Consider the following 20,463-nt stretch of genomic DNA (forward strand, 5'->3'; position numbering starts at 1 on the left):
CTACGAGACAAAAACAAACAGAGGCATAAAATTCACATTTTTTCAATAAAACTTAAATCCATCATCCCCAAACTGTTCCTTAATGAACAAAATCTATCTTCACACAGTGATTTAGTGAAAATGTCAGCAAGTTACTCTTCAGATTTTATAAATTGGATATCAATAGTACCTTTTTGCACATGTTCCCTAATAAAGTGATATCAAACCTCAATGTGCTTGGTTCTAGAGTGTAGTACATGATTTTTTGAAATATTTATTGCACTCATGTTATCACAAAACAGAAGTATACTATTGATTTTCAATTTGTAATCTTCCGATTGAGTTTTTAACCAAATTAATTGTGAGCAACATGCAGCGGCATATATATATTCAGCTTCAGCCGTTGATAGGACAACAGTAGCTTGCTTCTTGCTTGACCACATGTTTAGTGAGTTTCCAAGGAAGCAACACATTTTGGAAGTGCTTCTTCTATCCACTTGATCTCCCGCATAATCTGCATCACGAAACTCCACTGCACAAAATTCATTAGATTTAGGATACCACAAGCCAAGATCACAAGTGCTTTTAATATATCTAATGATTCTTTTAACGACTGAAAGATGGGATTCTTTTGGGTGAAATTGAAACCTTGAGCACACACCCTCATTTTGAACAATATCCAATCTAGAGGATGTAAGATACATGAGGGATCCTATCATTCATCTATACTTTGTTTCATCTACTTCTTTTCCATTTTCATCTTTGTCAAGTTTTGTGTTTGGATGCATAGGAGTTTCCATTGGTTTGGAATTTTCAAGACCAAATTTTTTATTAACTCTTTGGCATATTTACCTTGGTGAATAAAAATACTGCTAGGAGTTTGTTTAATTTGAAGACCAAGAAAGAAGGTTAATTCTCCCATTAAACTCATTTCAAACTCACTAGTCATAAGTTTTCCAAACTCTTCATACAAGGCTTCATTGAACGAACCAAACACAATATCATCCACATAAACTTGAACAAGCAAGATATCATCATTAGACTCTTTTATAAACAAAGTAGTATCGGTGGTACCCTTTGAAAATTGTTTTCTAACAAGAAGGCACTAAGCCTTTCATACCAAGCTCTTGGAACTTGTCTAAGGCCATAAAGAACCTTTGAGAGTTTAAAAACATGATTTGAAAACTCTTTGCTTTCAAAACCGGGGGGTTGAGCCACAAATACTTCCTTATCTATAAAATCATTAACAAAAGCACATTTGACATCCATTTGAAATATTTTAAAGCCCTTGTGGGCAGCATAGGCAAGAAGCAACCTAATTGCTTCCATTCTTGCTATCGGAACAAATGACTCATCAAAATCAATACCTTCCTCTTGATTGTAACCTTGGGCCACTAGTCTAGCCTTGTTACGAACAACACTTCCATCCTTACCCAATTTATTTTTGAAAATTCATTTTATATCGGTTACCTTTTTACCATTCGGATTTGGTACAAGAGTCCAAACCTCATTCTTTTCAAATTGTGCTAGCTCTTCCTCCATGACTTTAACCCATGAAGGGTCTTCAAGAGCTTGCTTCATATTGAGAGGTTCTAATTGGGACAAGAAGACAACATTGCTTAGTTCCATTTGCTTCTTGCTTGAGGATCTAGTGGTTGCCTTGTGAAGGATCACCAATGATAAATTCATGAGGGTAACCCTTCAAAAATTTTCATTCACGTGGCCTTTAAAAAAAGTTTCTGCCTTAAGAAATTTCAATAGACAGTTCTGTTCTGGATTCTCTGCCTTGTTCAGGAGACAAAACAGAAATGTCTCATTCATTCTGACGAGACGTTTCAGGACAGACAGATTCAACAGTTGGGACAGACTTAAAATTTTCTTGATTGGCTTGTTGATTCACATTAGTTTCACTACCTGCGTCATCATCTAACACAGCACTTAGAATAGAATTAGAATCACAAAAAGACACATGTGTGGATTCTTTAATTGTTCTATATTCTTTGAGGTAAACCCTAAATGCTTTGCTAATGGTGGAGTATCCAACAAACATTCTTTTATAAGATTTTGGATCAAACTTTTTAAATTTTTTTTATTATTAAACACAACATTTATAACTAAAATTATGGAAATACTTAAGATTAGGTGAGGTTCCTTTCCGAAACTCATATGAAGTTTTCTTTAAACCAATGATAGTTATATTTAAAATATAATAGGCCGTGTTATATTTACATGTCATTATATCAAAATTAAATGCATTATGTTATTACTATTATTTATTTATTTATTGTTATTATTATTATTTTTTCTTAATTGGACATCTCCTGCTTGCAGACACATACGATCTCCACTTAATTATAACACCACATCATGGCCGACAATGGAGCAGCTTTGTCCTCGTCGTCGTCGTCGTCATCCTTATCAGAAGGCATGTACGATGTTTTTCTGAGCTTTAGAGGCGAAGACACAAGATACATATCCTCAGATTCTCTCTACCGTAAACTCGCCGAAAACGGAAACCTCAAAGTGTTTAGAGATTGTCCGGGTCTGAAACTAAGTGACCCAATTAAATCTACTCTTGTGGAAGCCATTAAAGGATCAAGGATGTTCATTGTTATGATGAGTTCAAACTATGTGTCTTCCTCGTGGTGCCTCGTGGAGCTAGTGGAGATACTCAAGTACTCCAACAATGGAAGAAATCGCGCCGTTTTTCCAGTTTTTTACCACGTGGAGCCTTCAGAAGTTAGATATCAGAATAGCGTCAAATCTAAGGAAGCCATGAGAAAACATGAAGAGAGATACGGCAAAGACACTGTGGCAGCGTGGGAGTCGGCTCTATCTACAATTTGTGGGCTATGCGGACAACACATTGTTAAGAATAAAGGGTGAGTTCTTTTACGAGGGAGGTTAATTAGAACTTAGAATCAGTAGTAGAGTTTGAAACAAAATTAAATGACAACAATAACAACAGAAAAAGACAACAGTAGTAATAGCGAAGATAATGATAACGGTAGCTGCAATGACGACAACAAAAACGTATTGAGAAAGAAAAAAGGAGCGTAGGAAGAAGACGCAGCGATGATTATTAAAAAAGAAAGAAGTAGCACGCGAATAGATTTTTATTTGTAAACAACTTAATTAAACTTGATTATTCACAAGACTTGACACCTAACATTTTTGTTATAAAATTATCTAATTTTTTAACCTGTGTCTTTTATTAAGTCCATAGTGAATTGCTTAACATTGCATATCCATAGATTAATATTAGGTTGTTGTATTGTAGGTATGAAACTGAGGTCATTGACAAGATTGCTGAACAAGTCTTGGCAAAAAATCGAGAGATCAAGCAACTATTGAATAGATTTGATTCTCAATTTGAAGCAGTGGAATCACTTTTGGACCTTAAATCTCGTAATACTCTTCGTATGGTGGGTATTTACGAAGAAGATGCTGAAATAGACAAAACAACATTCACTTTGGAGCTATACTATAAGATCAAACATGAGTTCAAAGAGGCAAGTTTTCTTCTCGGTGTAAGTAAAACTTTAGAGGAAAGCGCTGATGGCCTGAAAAATCTCCAAAAGGCGATTCTTTCTGATATGGGTGTAGAGGTAAGCACTGTGGATTGCACATCTACCGGATCCTCGGAAATCAAGCGGAGGTTGCGCCATAAAAGAGTGCTTTTGGTTCTAAATGACGTTGATAGTAAAATGCATTTAGAGTTGCTGGCAAGAAGTGGTGATTTGTTTGGTCCTGGTAGTAGGATCATCATAACAACAGAGGACAAAGATCTCTTGGATAATTATCCTGTGATAGATGGTGTTGAGACTAAGACATATTGCATTCGTGAATGTGATGAATTCGAAGGCAACAAAAGCAGTAATCATATTGTGAAGGAAGAATATGTAGTGGGATTGAAGAAAGATTTCAATGATGTGATTAAGCAACTCATGGAAGAAGATTCCCGTGATGGGAACATTGTTTCCATTGTTGGCATGGGTGGGATAGGGAAGACTACACTTGCTCGAAAGATCTACAATAGCGATGAGGTCAAGAAGCTATTCGCTTGCCGTGCATGGGCAACTATTTCCAAGGATTGCAGAGAGAAGGAGGTTTTTAAAAGTCTTCTCAACTGTCTGAAGTCATCCACCTCTAAACATGAAGATTCAAGTAGTGAAGAGGAGTTAATGCAGAAGGTGAGGAAATGTTTGACAGGGAAAAAGTACTTGATAGTCCTTGATGATATTTGGGACACTAAAGCATGGGCCACTCTAAAGGGTTGTTTCCCAGAAAACAACGATGGTGGCATGATACTAATAACAACTCGGAATGATCAGGTGGCCTACTTTTTAAGATCAAAGAAACCTCACCACAAGCTTTCCTTCATGGATAAAGAAGAAAGTTGGAAACTGTTTTGCAATGAAGTGTTTTGCAGAGAAAAATGTCCTCCCAAGCTAGAACGAATTGGTAGATCAATTGCCAACACTTGCAGCGGTTTACCACTGGCTATCAAAATCACAGCTGGGTTTGTAGCAAAAACGAAGAGATCAGGGGATGAATGGAAAAGAATCAAGAAACTACTCCCTCATTTGCGTATTGTTGAAGACAAGGAATGTAAGAAGATGAAGGAGAGATTGATGCTTAGCTACGATGATCTGCCTGAGAACATCAAGCCATGCTTCCTATATCTTGGAGTTTTTCCCGAAGATGATCAGATTTGTGCGCGAGACTTAATCCGTCTATGGATAACAGAGGGCCTCATAGAAGAGCCAATCCAAAGTGGAAGATCAAAAGCAACACCCGCAGAACTTGAAGATATTGGTGAGCAACACTTGAAGGAGCTAGTGGATCGTAACTTGGTACAAGTGTCTCAGAGAAGGAGTGATGACAAAGGCGTGAAAACATGTCAGATCCACGACCTCATCCGGGAACTGTGCATATCAGAGAGTAAGAACCCTGATAACAATAATAATAATGCTCGTAGGTTATCCTTTCCCAAGGATATAGGATCCTATGCATGTTTGGTAACATGTAGTCAATCACGCACTTGTTCCTTGTTCGTGTATGGAGATGCAGAGGGGTGGTCACATCATATTCCAAAAGGCTACCGAGTTATTGTGCTATATTTTAAAGGATCGAAGATGGATATAATTAGTGGAAAGAATGCTGGGTTTTTGAAGGGGTTGAAAAGCCTCAGGATCTTGAGAGTGGAATTTCCTGATCCATACCGGTTCTATCCGCTTCATCGTATGCACATATTACATATACTAGAACATTCTGCAGAGGACATAAATATTGAGGGGTTAAAGCAACTAAGACATCTCCACAGTAGATATGCAGTGCACTTATTAGTTGATGAAGAAGGGGTAAAAGAAAAAATGCAGAATCTCCAAACCCTATGCTATGTGCATCTCGATTCACGACTAGAGTTCTTACTCGACAATGGCTACTTTCCCAACTTGAGAACACTGGGTTTACATTCAGCAGAAAGAAAGTTAAGTTGCTTACGCCGCTTGAGCAATCTACGTGAATTAAAACTTGAGCATATGACCTCTAAATATGTTCCATTAGATAACAATGTATTTCCGTCAAATCTTACCAAGATTACCTTGTCATGGTATGTGGGTTTCAGCACCAAAGCCATGAATGCTTTGGGACAAATCCCCACCCTTCAAAATTTGAAATTATATGAAGTGCAATGTATGGAAGGATTCCTTAATTGTGGTACTGATGAGAGGAGCTTTCGGGAGCTTCAAGTGATTATCATGAAAAAGGTGCAGGTCAAAGGTCTTACATTAGAAGGAGGTGCAATGCCTTGCCTTCAACGTGCAGTCTTCCATGAGTGCCCTGGCTTGAAGTTGGAGTACCTTCCTGAACAAATGCGTTCCTCGGGTTGCAACTTGGAGTTTTCAGAACATGTTGAGCAACGGCGTTCTTGGGTTGTAAAAACTTGGAGTTTTCAGAACATGAACAAGAATAAGAAGGTGATGATGATACCGATAATGATGATGATGATGATGATACCGATGATGATGAAGATGATGATGATTGATTGATATTGATTAATTTTTGGAAAAGTCTAGGGGGCCAGCAGTTTTATTGAATTTTGGCATTAATGTTCACGTCGTCGTCATTGCTTCTTTCCCAAAAGCAGGTATATATTTCTTTTATTGAGACTCATGAGAACAGGCATATACATGATTTATGCTGTCTAGTTACATTTTCATGCAACTTCTTTTCAATGCTTTTGCTAATAAGTTGAATCATTCTAACAGTTAGTGTTGCAAGTGTGAGGAGTGTCGAAATTAGTCCCACATCAAAGAAAGCAAAGACAAGTGAGGAGTTTATAAGATGAGAGATCCATTAATTTACTACATTAAGGTTTTGAGTTAGATGTGGTGTTGAATAATCTTATGTTCTCTTACTTTTGCAAGTGTGAGGAGTTTATATAAGATAAGAGACCCATTCATTAGTTGTTTTTCTTTTGAATGACACTTCTTCGTTCTTGTTTTGGTATTCTAATTCCTTGGATAGATTTGTATTATGATTCTCTTTTACATTGAACATATTGAGGGTTTGAATCACATGTAGTTTCCTTTATGTTATAAATAAATATGAGATGAGTTCATATTATTAGTGTATAACGTTAAACCCTTTATCATGGCTAAGATTCAGCATCACTCCATCATATATCTATCAAAGTGCATCTATGCAAAAGCTGGGGAGATTCAGAAATTGAAACACCTTGGCAGTATTATCAAAGTGCACTTATTAGCAGAAGGTGAAGGAGAAACAGACACAAGAAGAAGAATGAAGAATCTCTTTGTGGTGTTTGCTAATAAGTATCTTAAGGCATATTCATGTTATTTTTTATTTTCTATATTTTGTGCTCAACACAAGAAGTTTCTGAAGCAAACAGGATTGTAATATAATAAATATAATTAGATTATAAATTCTTGTTTTCATTTATAATACTTGATCATATTAAAAGTCAAAAATAAGTAGTTGTGGATGCTTTCTAGTACACTCTAGGAAATAGGAATATATAGGAATTTTTCTAACTAAATTCTTCCACCTTTAATTTAAATTTTGCAGATGCAAGGGTAGGTTTTTTTGCCGAAACAAATATCAAATTCTGATATGAATGGCAAGATATACATTCCTGTTTCTTTCAAATAATATATATAGATAACTGTGTAAGTAAGTATTAAGGACAAACTTTTTATTTAATTTTCATTGGTTTCTATATTATGTTATAGTGATTTTAGAGTTATATGTAGGCTAATTGTATTCCTTATAACAGCTATATATTCTATATATGAAAATATAATATATGTAGGCTAATTGTATTCCTTATAACAGCTATATATTCTATATATGAAAATATAATATATAGTTATTTACACCTAGTGAATAATAGTTGTGTACATAAATGTAACATTCATATGGAAATAACAAGTTACCAAATCCTAGAGAAGTATAATATACCAGCAACATCTCCTTCTGTAAGATGTATAAAAGAAAAATTGAAAATCATAACCAAAAGCTAATACAGAATTACAGACCAAAAGCTAGGACCATTATAAACTATAGTATATTCCCCCTCAAGTCACAGTAACCTCCCATTGAAACGAGGTATGCCCCAACAACAGCTGGGCCATTGCATCCAGCGGATATTTTTATCTTTGAGCTTAATAATATTGCATATATAGGCACATAATACAGCTAAATGGTCACTAGTATTTATTTGATGGAAGTGATTCTTTTAATGCTTTCAATGTGACAATGTCATAATCATTGGTGACTTGTGATCTGAAGATTACAGGTTTAAACCTTGTATCATGCCTAAGATATTAACTATACTACACATGAAATAGCAATATATATGCACATGATTCTTAATATTAATTGAGCAATACTTGAGGGAGATGGTGGATCGTAATTTGGTACAAGTAGCAAGGAGAAGCAGTGATGGGAAAGGCGTGAAAACATGTCAGATCCATGATCTCTTTTCCGGAACTGTGCATATCAGATCAGACAGCAACAACCATGATAACAACACTAACAATGCTCGTAGATTATTGTCCTTTCCTAGCACAGTAGGATCCTATGGTATGTGTATGCCAATTCAAAACTAGGGAGCTTATTGGGCAATGCTTACTTTCCCATCTTGAGAACACTCAGTTTATATGTAACTGCATACCAAGACCATGAATCAACAAAAGCAGAAGAAATCTTAAAGAGCATGCACTGCCTAAGAAAGTTGCGGAAGGTGAAACTGACGTTTGCTCCCTTTGGTTGGGTTCCATTACTTGAATTGAAAGAGAAAAATTACAAAATTGGAGGGGACCATGACCATAGCAGATAGCTCCACCTTTATTACACCTCTCTATTCTTTCATCATAAGAATCATTGTCTATCGATGAGTGAGCATCATCCTCAACATATGACTTGGCGATGCTAAAGGACAAGTTAAGATTGGTTAAGTCTAATATCAAGAGTTTAATAATATAGTAGTTGGTATAATAAATTTGCTGGTATAATCAATGTGTAACTTTGGAAATTAACGGTGGTGGGCAAAGATAGATCTGTAGTGCGGTTTATGGCAGCCCTCAAGCCACTAATAGAGTAGAATTATGGAGTCATCTGTTTGATATTGGTTTGTGCATTCAGGACCCGTGGGTGGTGGTTGGGGATTTTAATGATATTTTGAGTGTTCATGAGGTGAAAGGGGGTAATTTCTATTCGAATCGCAGTAATATCTTTGCAAGTACTTTAGATTCTTGTGGTCTTTTTGATTTGACAACCTCTAGAAGACGGTTTACTTGATTTCGTAAAATTCAAGGAAACAAAGAAATTGCAAAGAGATTGGATAGAGCTTGCTGTACTACAGAATGGCGCCTTCTTTTTCCATAAGCTTTTGTTGAAGTTCTTAGTCGTTTCCACTCTGATCATTGTCCCCTACTTATCCGATACCAAGGAGTTCCTATCAAGAAAGGAAACTGGCCTTTTATATTCCAAGCGGCATGGGCAACGCATCCTGGTTACAAGGCCATTGTTCAGAAATCTTGGAATAGTACAGACTTTGGCATCCATAGGAAGTTGCTGGGGTCCAAGAAGCTTCGTTGGAATTCAACTCTACGGTTTTCGACAATATTTTTATTAAAAAGAGGGAATTGGAGGGTTATTTGAATCGTATTCAACGGAAAATGGAAGCTGACGATGATCCGATTCTAAAGTACAAAGAGGAAGAATTGAGAGCTGAGTATAATATAATTTTGGCCCAGGAAGAAATGCTTTGGTACCAGAAGTCAAGAGATCAATGGGTTCGGTATGGTGATAGAAATACTAGCTTTTTCCATATGCAAACCATCCTTAGAAGAAAATCTAACAAGGTTCATGGGTTGCTGGTCAGTGATGGGACTTGGTCTGATGATCCGGAAGTTTTACAAAGGGAGGTTGTTCATTTCTTCAAAAATATTTTTTGTTCTACTGAGCCTGTTGAGGTTAATTGCATGGGAGAAATTCCTATACCAGCTCTTAGCCATGATGCTTGTGATAATTTGTCTAAACCAGTAACAATGTTGGAGGTTAAAGAAGCTCTGGATAATATGAGCTCGTTCAAAGCTCCTGGGCCGGATGGTTTTCAAGTTTTTTTCTTCAAGGAATATTGGGATGTGGTGGGTCATGAGGTATCGCGTACTGTTCAGAAAGCATTCTTACGGGAGACGTTAAGGCATTTTTTGTTGGAAACTTTGATTGTTCTTATCCCTAAGTGCGACCCTCCAACTAGATTGAAGGATTTTCGGCCAATAAGCCTTTGTAATGTAATTTATAAGCTAGTGACTAAAGTGCTGGTTAATAGATTAAGACCATTTTTTGATGAGATTGTTAGCCCAACTCAGGGAGGGTTTATTCATGGTAGAGGAGCACCTGATAATATTATTGTCGCCCAAGAAGTTCTTCACTTTCTTAAGCGGACAAAGTCTAGAAAAGGAGCTATGGCTTTTAAGATTGATTTAATTTAGAAAAGGCTTATGATAGAGTTGATTGGAAATTTCTTAAGCACACTCTTGAATCTTTTGGCTTTCCTTCTCAAATTATTCGGCTTGTAATGAATTGTGTTCAGGCCTCAAATCTTTCCATCCTTTGGAATGGGAATAGATTGGACAGCTTCCAACCTCGCAGAGGGCTCAGGCAAGGAGATCCAATTTCTCCTTATTTATTTATTTTGTGCATGGAGAGATTGGCGTGCTTCATTTCCAAACAAGTTGACGAGGGTATTTGGGATGGTGTGGCTGTTTCTAGAGGGGGACCTAGAGTTTCTCACTTGATGTTTGCAAATGATCTCTTCCTTTTTTGTAAAGCAAAAAAAAGTCAAGTTCAGAATATTATGCACACCTTGGAGTTGTTCTGTAAAGCTTCAGGTATGAAGGTTAACATTGAAAAATCTAAAGCTATTTGTTCTAGAAATATCTCTAATAGAAGGAAGGAAATGTTGTCTGGTGTTTCTCATATTCCCTTTACTAGTGACCTAGGCAAATACTTGGGGGTGAACCTTAATCATCCTCGAGCTGCTAGATCTATTTTTTCGGACTCTTTAGAGAAGATCAAGAATAGGCTAGCTAGTTGGAAAGGTCGGCTCCTTAACAGAGCAGGCAGGCTTTGCTTAATTAAATCTGTTGCTTCTTCTCTTCCTATTTATCAGATGCAAGTGACTCTTTTTCCTACTTCGATTTGTCAAAAGATTGATTCTGTACTTAGACAATTCTTGTGGAAGGGAAAGGTGGGGAGCGTTGCTTAAATTTGGTCAAGTGGAGCAAAGTTGTCACTCCAAGAAAATATGGAGGCTTGGGAATTAGAGATACCCAATGTGTAAATTTTGCTTTACTCGGAAAGCTTGTTTGCCAATTACTACATAATAAAGATAAGCTTTGGGTAAGAATTATGTTGGCAAAATATTTATCTGGGAGTTCTTGCTTTTCACCCAATTTTTCTAATAATGTTTCAAGCACTTGGCGGGCGATTTATAAGACAATAGAAAAGCTTCGTGATGGTTTTGATTGGTGTACAGGCAGGATGTCTCAATCCTTTTGGTATCATGCTTGGCGACCATGTGGAACGCTAGCTCCTTTGGTTCCTTTTGTGCACATTTCTGATTCTCACTTGAAGTTAGAAGATGTCTGGCACCATGGGCATTGGCGGTGGGATATTCTTTGCACAATTATTCCGGAAGAAGTTAAACTTGAGTTGATGCTCTTTGATCCTATCAAGCAGGCAGGAGATAAAACAGGTTGGTTTTGGACAAACTCAAATACTCTCACCTACTTGACTAAAAGCGGGTATGAATGGCTATTGAAGAAGAAATTTGGCTGGAATGATAATGAAAATTGGCTTTGGCTTTGGCGCTTGAGAATACCGGAGAAGATAAAGTGTCTGCTCTGACTTGCCTCAACAACCGAGTTCCCACAGCTAGGTACCGATTTCAAAAAGGTCTTGCTACTTCTGATTTTTGTCAGAGATGTTATCTTACTCAAGAGGATATTAATCACTGCTTTAGGACTTGCCAAAAAGCTCGTCAGATTTGGATTAGCTTAAATTTGGGAATGACCACTGAGGACTCTAGTTTGGATTTTGTGTCTTGGATTCGTTCTAACCTCAACAACAATGAGTTTCTCTTTGCAGCGGCCTTTTGGTGGATTTGGAGGGATAGGAACAATGACATCTTCCATCAAGATGATCCATGGAATAAGGAGAAAATTGTTCACTTGGTTAAACATGCTGTTCGAGATTTCTCTAATGTTGTTACCAACTAAAAACATATTATTCCTTCTTCTTTGAAATATAACTGGGAACCACCTCCAATGAATGTTTGTAAATTGAACTGCGATGCAAGCATTTTTGAAAATGAGCAATTAGCTGGCTTTGGATGTATTATTAGAGACTGCATGAGAATTTGGATAAAAGGTTGTTCTGCCAGTATACCTCTTTCTAGTGTTCTCTGTTGTGAGCTTCATGCTATTTGGAGAGGGCTTGTTATGGCTTGGGATTGCGAGTGCAAAGAGGTCATCTGTGAAACTGATAATCTTGATGCGTTTCTTCTTGTTTCGCGAGGCACAACCAGCATGATTAGGAATGACTCTGATCTGCTTGACAAAATCAAAGAGATGCTCCAGCGCAATTGGACAGCTACTTTAGTTCTCATCCAGCGCACAGCAAACAGAGCAGCTGATTTAATGACTAAGACTGCTGCTTTAAACAAGCAGGTGTATCTAGAGTGGTTACTGTCCCCTAATAATTTAGACATTATTATTAAAGAAGAATGCTACTCTTTTTTTTAAATCTTTTTTCTTTGTGTTATGTTCGGTCACAAAAAAAAATCATTCATCAAAGTATTGCAAGTAGCGAATAATATATTCCAAAGTCACCAAGCAAGTTCATGAATCAATCCACCAACTATTTCATCGTTGATTGTGTTTTTTGGATGACTAAAATATGATTTCGATCATTATTATTTATTAATGTGCCAAGCAACTTCTCCCCACTAATAATTTCTTAAATGGTTTAAATAATGGTGTAGTATAGAAATGTGATGAACAATGGTATAATATAAAATTATGGATGATGACAATTTGTTGGTCCCAAATTTTATATTAGAGGAATCCAAATTTTTTGTAATTAACTAAATTAAATAATAAGATTTAAAATAATATTAGTTAACTGATTTTTGTTAAATTAGAATACGTTGATTGAATTTTATTGACAAAAAAAATTTAAATGTAACATTTTTTTCATATTAATAAATATACTTTTGTATCATGTTTTTTTATATTTTATGTAATTTATCTCTGACAAAAAAAACTTCTAATATCATATTTCTATATCCTAAATCGTTTTTTCATTTTATACATCAACAACTTTATCATATTTAAATTAGATAAAGTCTAGGGATCAACATCTAACTATCAAAAGAAAAATGAGTGATTTCTCATCATTAAATATAATCTCGCACTATTAAAAATATTTTTAATGACCAATTAATGGTTACTAAACACAAAAATTACTTATCCCTAATACTCTCTTTCAATTATTTCGGCCACTTCTCCTATATATGATCCACTTATTTTGACAATCAACGGAATTCTTCTCCATCATTTGTGTAATTTTATAAAAATTTCACCCAAATATCACTTATTTATTTGGACAAAACAGAATCGACAAAAAAAAAACGTATTTTAAAAAGATAAATTAATTTATTGGTTTAAGAGTTTTTTTGTTAGTTGATATTAATTTTTTTTTATGAAGACTCGTTAAACGTTTTGTTGGACTAATAATTAATATCAAATCACCTAAACTAAAACATCGCTATTATACTAAATGGGAGTCACTAGATAAAGATGTCAAAAATATCTTTTTTTAAAGATATTTTTTAAAAATTAAAATTTAACACATATAATCAATTAAATTGTATTATTTTTATTAAAATTAGATTGGACAAATCAGTTTAACAAAAAAATTAATAAATTAAATTTTAAATCAGTATAAATTAATATTTTTTATAAAAAATTACTACGATATTCTTATTATAAAATATAACTAAAATATTCCTATTATATATATATATATATATATTAATTTTGAAAACTTTAAATTTTAATCTTATAACGATAGAGAAGAAAATGGCTAGAATTTAGAATATATATATATATATATATATATATATATATATATATATATATATATAAAAGAGTATTTTAGTCATTTTATATAATAAAGGTATTATAGTCATTTTTTATAAAAAATAATATTAATTTAGACAAATTCAAAATTTGATTCATTATTTTTTGATCAAATTAATGTATCTTACTTAATTTTGACAAAAATAACATAATTTAAGTAATTATATTTATTAAATTTTAATCATTAAAAAATATTTTTAAAAGAAGACGTTTTCTCTGTCTTGATAGAAGCATCCCTATACTGTATGCCTATATTTCTTCAGGTATCTTTTTCCTTTACACGCTTGATGGACACCACATGCAATAATTGTGCAGCAACTAGCAAATTGCATACAGCAACACAGCTCTATATATATTTGTTTATATTTTATAATCTAATAACTCCTGTATATTTAATACACATGTATATGGTATCGTTAGTTTTGAATTATTAAAATTATGCAAATAATTTTAGATTGATATTAAATTCCCTGGTATGATTTATAATAAGAAAATTATATGGTACAGATCTAAATCTGTACAGATTTAAAAATACAATGATGTGGCAAAATCTAAACCACACATCCTAAAGCTATACTTTTCACTCAAAACCGTAACTCTTCACAAAGAAAAGCGTCACCTAATGGAAAAAAGTAAATTAGAAGATTTAAGAGAAGAAATAATTAAGTTATCAAAATTAATAGATCAAAAATTAATGATTTTAACTAATGTTAACTGTAATGACACCGAATTCTTAAAATCAATACAAAATGATTTTTCTCAAAATCTTTATTTTACTATAAGTTTTATTGAAAGACTTCAAAAACCTGAAAAAACTTATTTTTCACACGGAATTTCTAAAAAATGTTACCATGGAAATGATTCCCCACATCTATATCATACTTTTAACACACAATTAAATTCTATAGTAGATATGCTTGAAGAAATATTAACATCCATAAAATTTCAAAGAAATAAGGAAAAAGAGAATCCCAAGGAAGAAAAATTTCAAAACATAATCAACATAACAGATTTAAAAGTAAAACCACCACTAAAATTATGAATATTGAAGAAAAATTAGAAGAAGTTACAATGCTTTTTAAACAATTAAAAATGGCTCAAGAAAATAATATTATGGAACAGGAATTTTAAATAGAAGAAGAATTAGTAAATTCTGAAAATATAGAAAATGAAGAACATATCTTAGATTATTCAAGTGACGAAGAACCAGCAATTCCAATACAAGTTAAAAATGAAGCTGGAACATCTAAGGATAATCAATCTCAATTTAAATGGGAAACAGGTTTTGACAATTATGCTTTTAAAAAAGGGTTTATAAATAAAGATTCAAAATATACAAAAATACCATCAAAATACGTCCATAAAATCCAGGAAATGGAAGGAGAAAGAATGCTTGACTTAGACTGTAAAAAGAATAAAAAAGAAATTTTCGAAAATTGGCTGAATTCCTTTTTATTAGAAGCTTTTACTAATCCAAAGCTTAGTGAATTGTCGGGAAGAGATATTTGGAATTACATAGGGTTTCATACTAAATGAACTATAAGAGATTATATGACATCAATAGAAAACCAAATAATAGAAGATTTAGCAACAAAAGCAACAGCTTATGATAAGATATTATATATAATGATGATTCTATATAAAGAATTTTTTGGAAAAAATATTATAGATCATAAACAAGAAGTCTATAATAAAGAATATCAAGAAGCAAAAAACCAATTTAGCTAATATTCAGATATATGATCTATGTAATGTGAAATCTTATATATGCGAATATAGAATACATTATTACAAATTAAAAGAAAAAGATAAAAATCATTATCTTAGTATGTATATAACAAAACTTCCATATCCTGCTAATGAATTTATAATGGGAAGATTTATAAGAGAAATAAATAGAGGAACAATTGAAAATAATTTTGGTGGAGCAACCTCTGCAATAAGAGAGGAAATAAAAGAACGCTGTATGCAAGAAGCAACTCAAAAAAGATTTGCGAATATAATTAGAATTTGTTGTCAGAATAATGAAGAGATACCCCAAAAATATGGTCTTAATAAAAATTTTCAAAGAAAAAGAAAATATCAATTTAGAAAAAGAAAATACTATCCAAACTGGAGAAAAAAGAGGTATTTTAGAAAAAGAAATAACGATAAAAACAAAAGACAAAAAAATGACTATTGCCCGAATAAAAAAGAAAATTGTAAGTGTTGGTATTGCCAAGAAGAAGGACACTATGCAAATAAATGCTCGAAAAAGAAGGATAAAAAAGATCTTACTAAACAAATAGAAATTGCTAAGTCTTGTTTCATGGAACCATTAGAGGAATCTGATGATAACTTAGACTATATTTTTGAATATGTCTCAGAAACAGACTCAGAGACTGAGTAATAATGCCACATTTATTACTATAAAAATAACAGAAAAGTTTATAAATGCTTTCATAGATTCTGGAGCAACACAATGCTTTGCTAGTTCAAATATAAAACTTGATTGGAAAAAATTAAAGAAACCATTAAGAGTTAGAATAGCTGATAAATCAATACATAAAATTGACCAAAAAGCAGAGATGGTTGAAATTTTTATTCAAAATTATAGGTTCATTGTTCCATCAATATATATGTTAGATTCTGGAATGGATTTTATCATAGGAAATAACTTTTTAAAGCTATATCATCCATTCATTCAAGAATTAACATATATAGTTTTAAAAGCTCCACACGATTCTTCAATAAATCAAAAATCAAAACGTATAAAAATATCAACTACTACTATAGACAAGATTCTAAAATTTAAAATATTTTCTATTTTAGAGACATGTTATTTAAATTTATACTTTCAGATAAATATTCCGAAAAATAATCTTGAAATAAAGATAGAAGAACTTTTGGATGAAATTTGTGCTGAAAATCCTTTAGATATTAAAAATACAAATAACGAATTAATAAGCATTAAATTAAAAGATCCTACAAAAGAGATAAATGTTCCAAATAGAATTCCTTATTCCGCAAAAGATAGAGAAGAGTTCTCATTAGAATGTAGAGATCTTTTGGAAAAAGGAATTATAAGATTAAGTAAAAGTCCTTATGCGGCTCCAGCCTTTTATGTCGAAAACAATAATGAAATTAAAAGGGAAAACGAAGAATGGTTATTAACTATAAGAAGATGAACGAAGCAACTATTGGTGATGCTCATAAACTTCCAAGAAAAGATTCTATTTTAGAAAAAATCAAAGGAGCAACTTGGTTTTCATCTCTTGATGCAAAATCAGGATATTGGCAACTTCGTTTAGACGAAGAAACAAAGAAATTAACTGCTTTTACTTGCCCAACAAAAGAATCAACAAGTGTGTTGCTCTATGAATGGAATGTATTACCATTCAGATTAAAACAAGCCCCGGGTATTTATCAAAGATTTATGGAAGAAAATCTAAAAGAATTAAATGAATTTGTTTTAGTGTACAATGAAGATATACTAATTTTTACAAAACAGGATAAAGAAGATCATCTTAAAAAATTATTAATAGTTTTAGAAAGATGTAAAGAAAAAGGATTAGTTCTTAGCAAAAAGAAAGCAAGAATAGCAAAACAAGAAATAGAGTTTCTTGGATTAATTCTATCTACTCAAGGTAAGCTAAAACTTCAACCAAATGTTCTAGAAAAGGTAAATTTATTTCTTAATAAAATAGAAGATAGAAAACAATTACAAAGATTTTTAGGGTGTATAAATTATATTTCCGATCAAGGATTTTTAAAGAATATAACAGAATACACTAAAAGCTTATTTCCAAAAATAAGTACTAAAAAAGAATAGAAATGGGATAAAAAAGATAATATGCAAATTCAAAGAATTAAAGAACTTTGTGAAAAACTTCCAGAACTTTATATTCCAAAAGAAAATGACTACTTAATAGTAGAAACAGATGCTTCAGACATAACCTGGTCAGGATGTCTAAAAGCTAAGAAAGCTATAAAAAGTTTGGAACAAGAAAAAGAATCATTAGATTCTAAATATTCCCCAAAGGAATTACTTTGCAAGTATATTTCAGGGACTTTTACTCCAACAGAACAGAGATATACCACTCATGAAAAGGAAACTCTAGCAGTAATTAAATCTCTTAAGAAATGGAAAATTGATTTACTATCCAGAGATTTTACATTAAGGACAGATTCAAGTTACCTAACAGGTTTCATACGATATAATTTAAAAGTTGATTATAATCATGGACGATTGGTAAGATGGCAATTATTTTTGTTACAATATCCAATAAAAATTGAATATATTAAGGGTGACAAAAATGTTATTGCAGATACATTAACAAGAGAATGGAGTTCGTCTACAACGCATTAGATCAAGAAATTCAGAAATACGAACAAGAACTCGAAAAATGCAAGCATTGTCAGCAAATAAGGACACAGATCCAATCCCTCAAGAAGGCCATCGAAGCAATGAAATCAACACAACAACCAAAACCATCAGAGTTCAGCCAGCCAAGCGTGGTGGACAAATCAGGTGAAGAAAAAATTCCAGAAAATAAAACAATTGCTGAAATTATCAAAAAATCCACCCAAGATAAAAAATATTATGTAATTTATAATGGCCCCATGAAAGGAGTATATGATGCCTGGGAAAAAGTAGCACCATTTACATATCAATTAAGGATAATTCATAAAGGAGGGTTTTTAACACTGGAAGAAGCAAAGGAATCTTTCAGAGAATATGAAGCTCTTCATCCAGAGCAAACCCTAAAAAGAGCAGATAAAGCTCCAATTCAAACCCAGAGAACAGGAATAATAAGAAACATTCCTACAAGAGCTGAAATCAAGGAAAAGAAAAGGGTCTGTAGATCAAATCTCAGAGAAACCCTTAACATAGTCCTGAATTGGACTGAAGAAAAAAGGGCAATCTTGGGATATTATCCTATTGCCAAAGAACAGCTAACAAAGCTGGTTATATTTCCAGATGCTTCCCCATCTGACACCTATCAGTTTTTCCAGTATGGATTAATTGATACAATTTTAATTTTTAATGATTTGAAAATTATTAGTGAGTTTCCTGCAGGATTCATTGATGCAGTAAAGAGATTTAAAAATATGATTGACAACGTAAATCCAAGGGATATATCCCTAAAATTTACGAATAGTCAACCTATTTTTAATGAAGAAGAAGAATGCTTGGTTCCAGCACATCAAGTAATCTTCATGTCCGTCTTCCCAGGAAATTTTCAACCAATTGATCAAGTTCAAGATTTAACAATCTACAGTCATGAAGGAAGACTAGCCAGCACACTAGCAAGGGTCTTCGAAAGAACTCAAAAGATAACAAGGGAATCTCACACAAGAATCAATTATAAAAGCAGAAATACTTTGCTTGTGTCCAGTAAAAGGAATGAAATTGAAGAAAGAGAGATGAGACTCTTAGTGGAATTTGAATCAGCATTCTACAACTTATTTGGACTCTTAGAAAAGCACCCCGAAGGGATAAAGAGGAATCTCTACTATTTGATAAAAGACAGAGAAGACCACAAGTGCCAGCTATGTGTCTCAGAGTTATCTGAAGAAAGCAATAATGAAACGGAATCAACCCACATGATAAAGGAAGAAGACAACGCATCTGAAGGACACATAATGAAAGAGGAGGACAGCACATCTGAAGCATCTCTCAACATTATTGCATAGTGACGTAAGCGCTTAGGTCATAGAGCACCAACAATGTAGCTGGTGCAAGATAATAAACAATGACGTAAGCAATGACGTCATAAGAAGGGTAAGGATGGGAACTGTCCATCAGACCCAACCATTATAAATAGGTTGCTTAGGCAATCGTAGAAGGCATCAGAAAACAGAAAGCAGGAGGCTAAGAGTACTCATATGCTAGGAGAGCAAGGAGGAAGCTGCCGAGGCGATTCTGTAGTCTGAAAAAAGAATTCCCTTAGGGAAAAATAATTCTAAACTCCCCTCTGGAGCTAGTATCTACAATCTCCCCTCTGGAGATAAAAACATCTTATGTAAAATATACTAAATAAATGAAGTTTTTCTCCAGAAAGGTACGCCTTTATCCTAATCTCTTAGTTATGAATTATTTAGAAAGTTTAGAATTAACGGAAGAATCTGATTATTATAGATTATCTGCCTTATTAGATAATGAAAAATAGGCTGTTCTAAAAACAGAATTAAATCTCAAATCAAATGAAAATTTTAATAAACAAAATCTTTTAAAAGAAGTTTTTAATAGAAAAAATATAATATACTATGGAAAAATTCAACTTGAAGCCCCTATAAAGATAAAATCCGCTAATGGAGAACTTGAAATAGCTTTGATAAATGATGAAGAATTGAGTAAACAGATTGAGAAAATTAAAGATCAACAAAAAAGATCTAAAATTGGATGGATTCATATTAGTACTATACAAGTCTTAATTAAATCTACATATATGAAAGGAATTAATTCACCAATAAGCTTAGCAATCTGTGATAAAAGAATTACTGATGACCCAATAGATCAAATAATTGAAATTGTTCATGGAAACTTGGCAAACGTAAATGTTAAATTCAATGCCCATCTTGGATATGCTATACCTTTATCAACTGAAAATCTTGGAAGATCTATAAGTTTGGCTTATAAATTTCACAGAAAAAATCTAATGGAACAAGACGATGAACCATTTTCAATTACATATGCAATAAATTATGCTTTAACAAATAGCCATCATAGTATAATATTTAAAAACAGAGAAAGAATTTATGTTGA

General features: G+C 33.2%; 2 protein-coding genes across 2 annotated transcripts; both read left to right on the top strand.

The window, feature by feature from the left end:
- The first annotated feature begins 2,346 nt into the window (after positions 1–2,346).
- LOC130975932 (disease resistance protein RPH8A-like) lies at positions 2,347–5,107 on the top strand. Its single transcript, XM_057900648.1, has 3 exons — positions 2,347–2,861; positions 3,260–4,995; positions 5,055–5,107. The coding sequence occupies exons 1-3, from the start codon at positions 2,347–2,349 to the stop codon at positions 5,105–5,107; spliced, it is 2,304 nt and encodes a 767-aa protein (XP_057756631.1).
- Positions 4,973–6,774, top strand: LOC130977038 (uncharacterized). Its single transcript, XM_057902035.1, has 2 exons — positions 4,973–6,130; positions 6,646–6,774. Exon 1 carries the CDS (start codon positions 5,118–5,120, stop codon positions 6,030–6,032), a length of 915 nt encoding a protein of 304 aa, XP_057758018.1. The 5' UTR covers positions 4,973–5,117; the 3' UTR covers positions 6,033–6,130; positions 6,646–6,774.
- Positions 6,775–20,463: the final 13,689 nt, after the last annotated feature.

The sequence above is a fragment of the Arachis stenosperma genome, chromosome 4 (assembly GCF_014773155.1).
Source record: "Arachis stenosperma cultivar V10309 chromosome 4, arast.V10309.gnm1.PFL2, whole genome shotgun sequence".
In the NCBI taxonomy this organism is placed as follows: domain Eukaryota; kingdom Viridiplantae; phylum Streptophyta; class Magnoliopsida; order Fabales; family Fabaceae; genus Arachis; species Arachis stenosperma.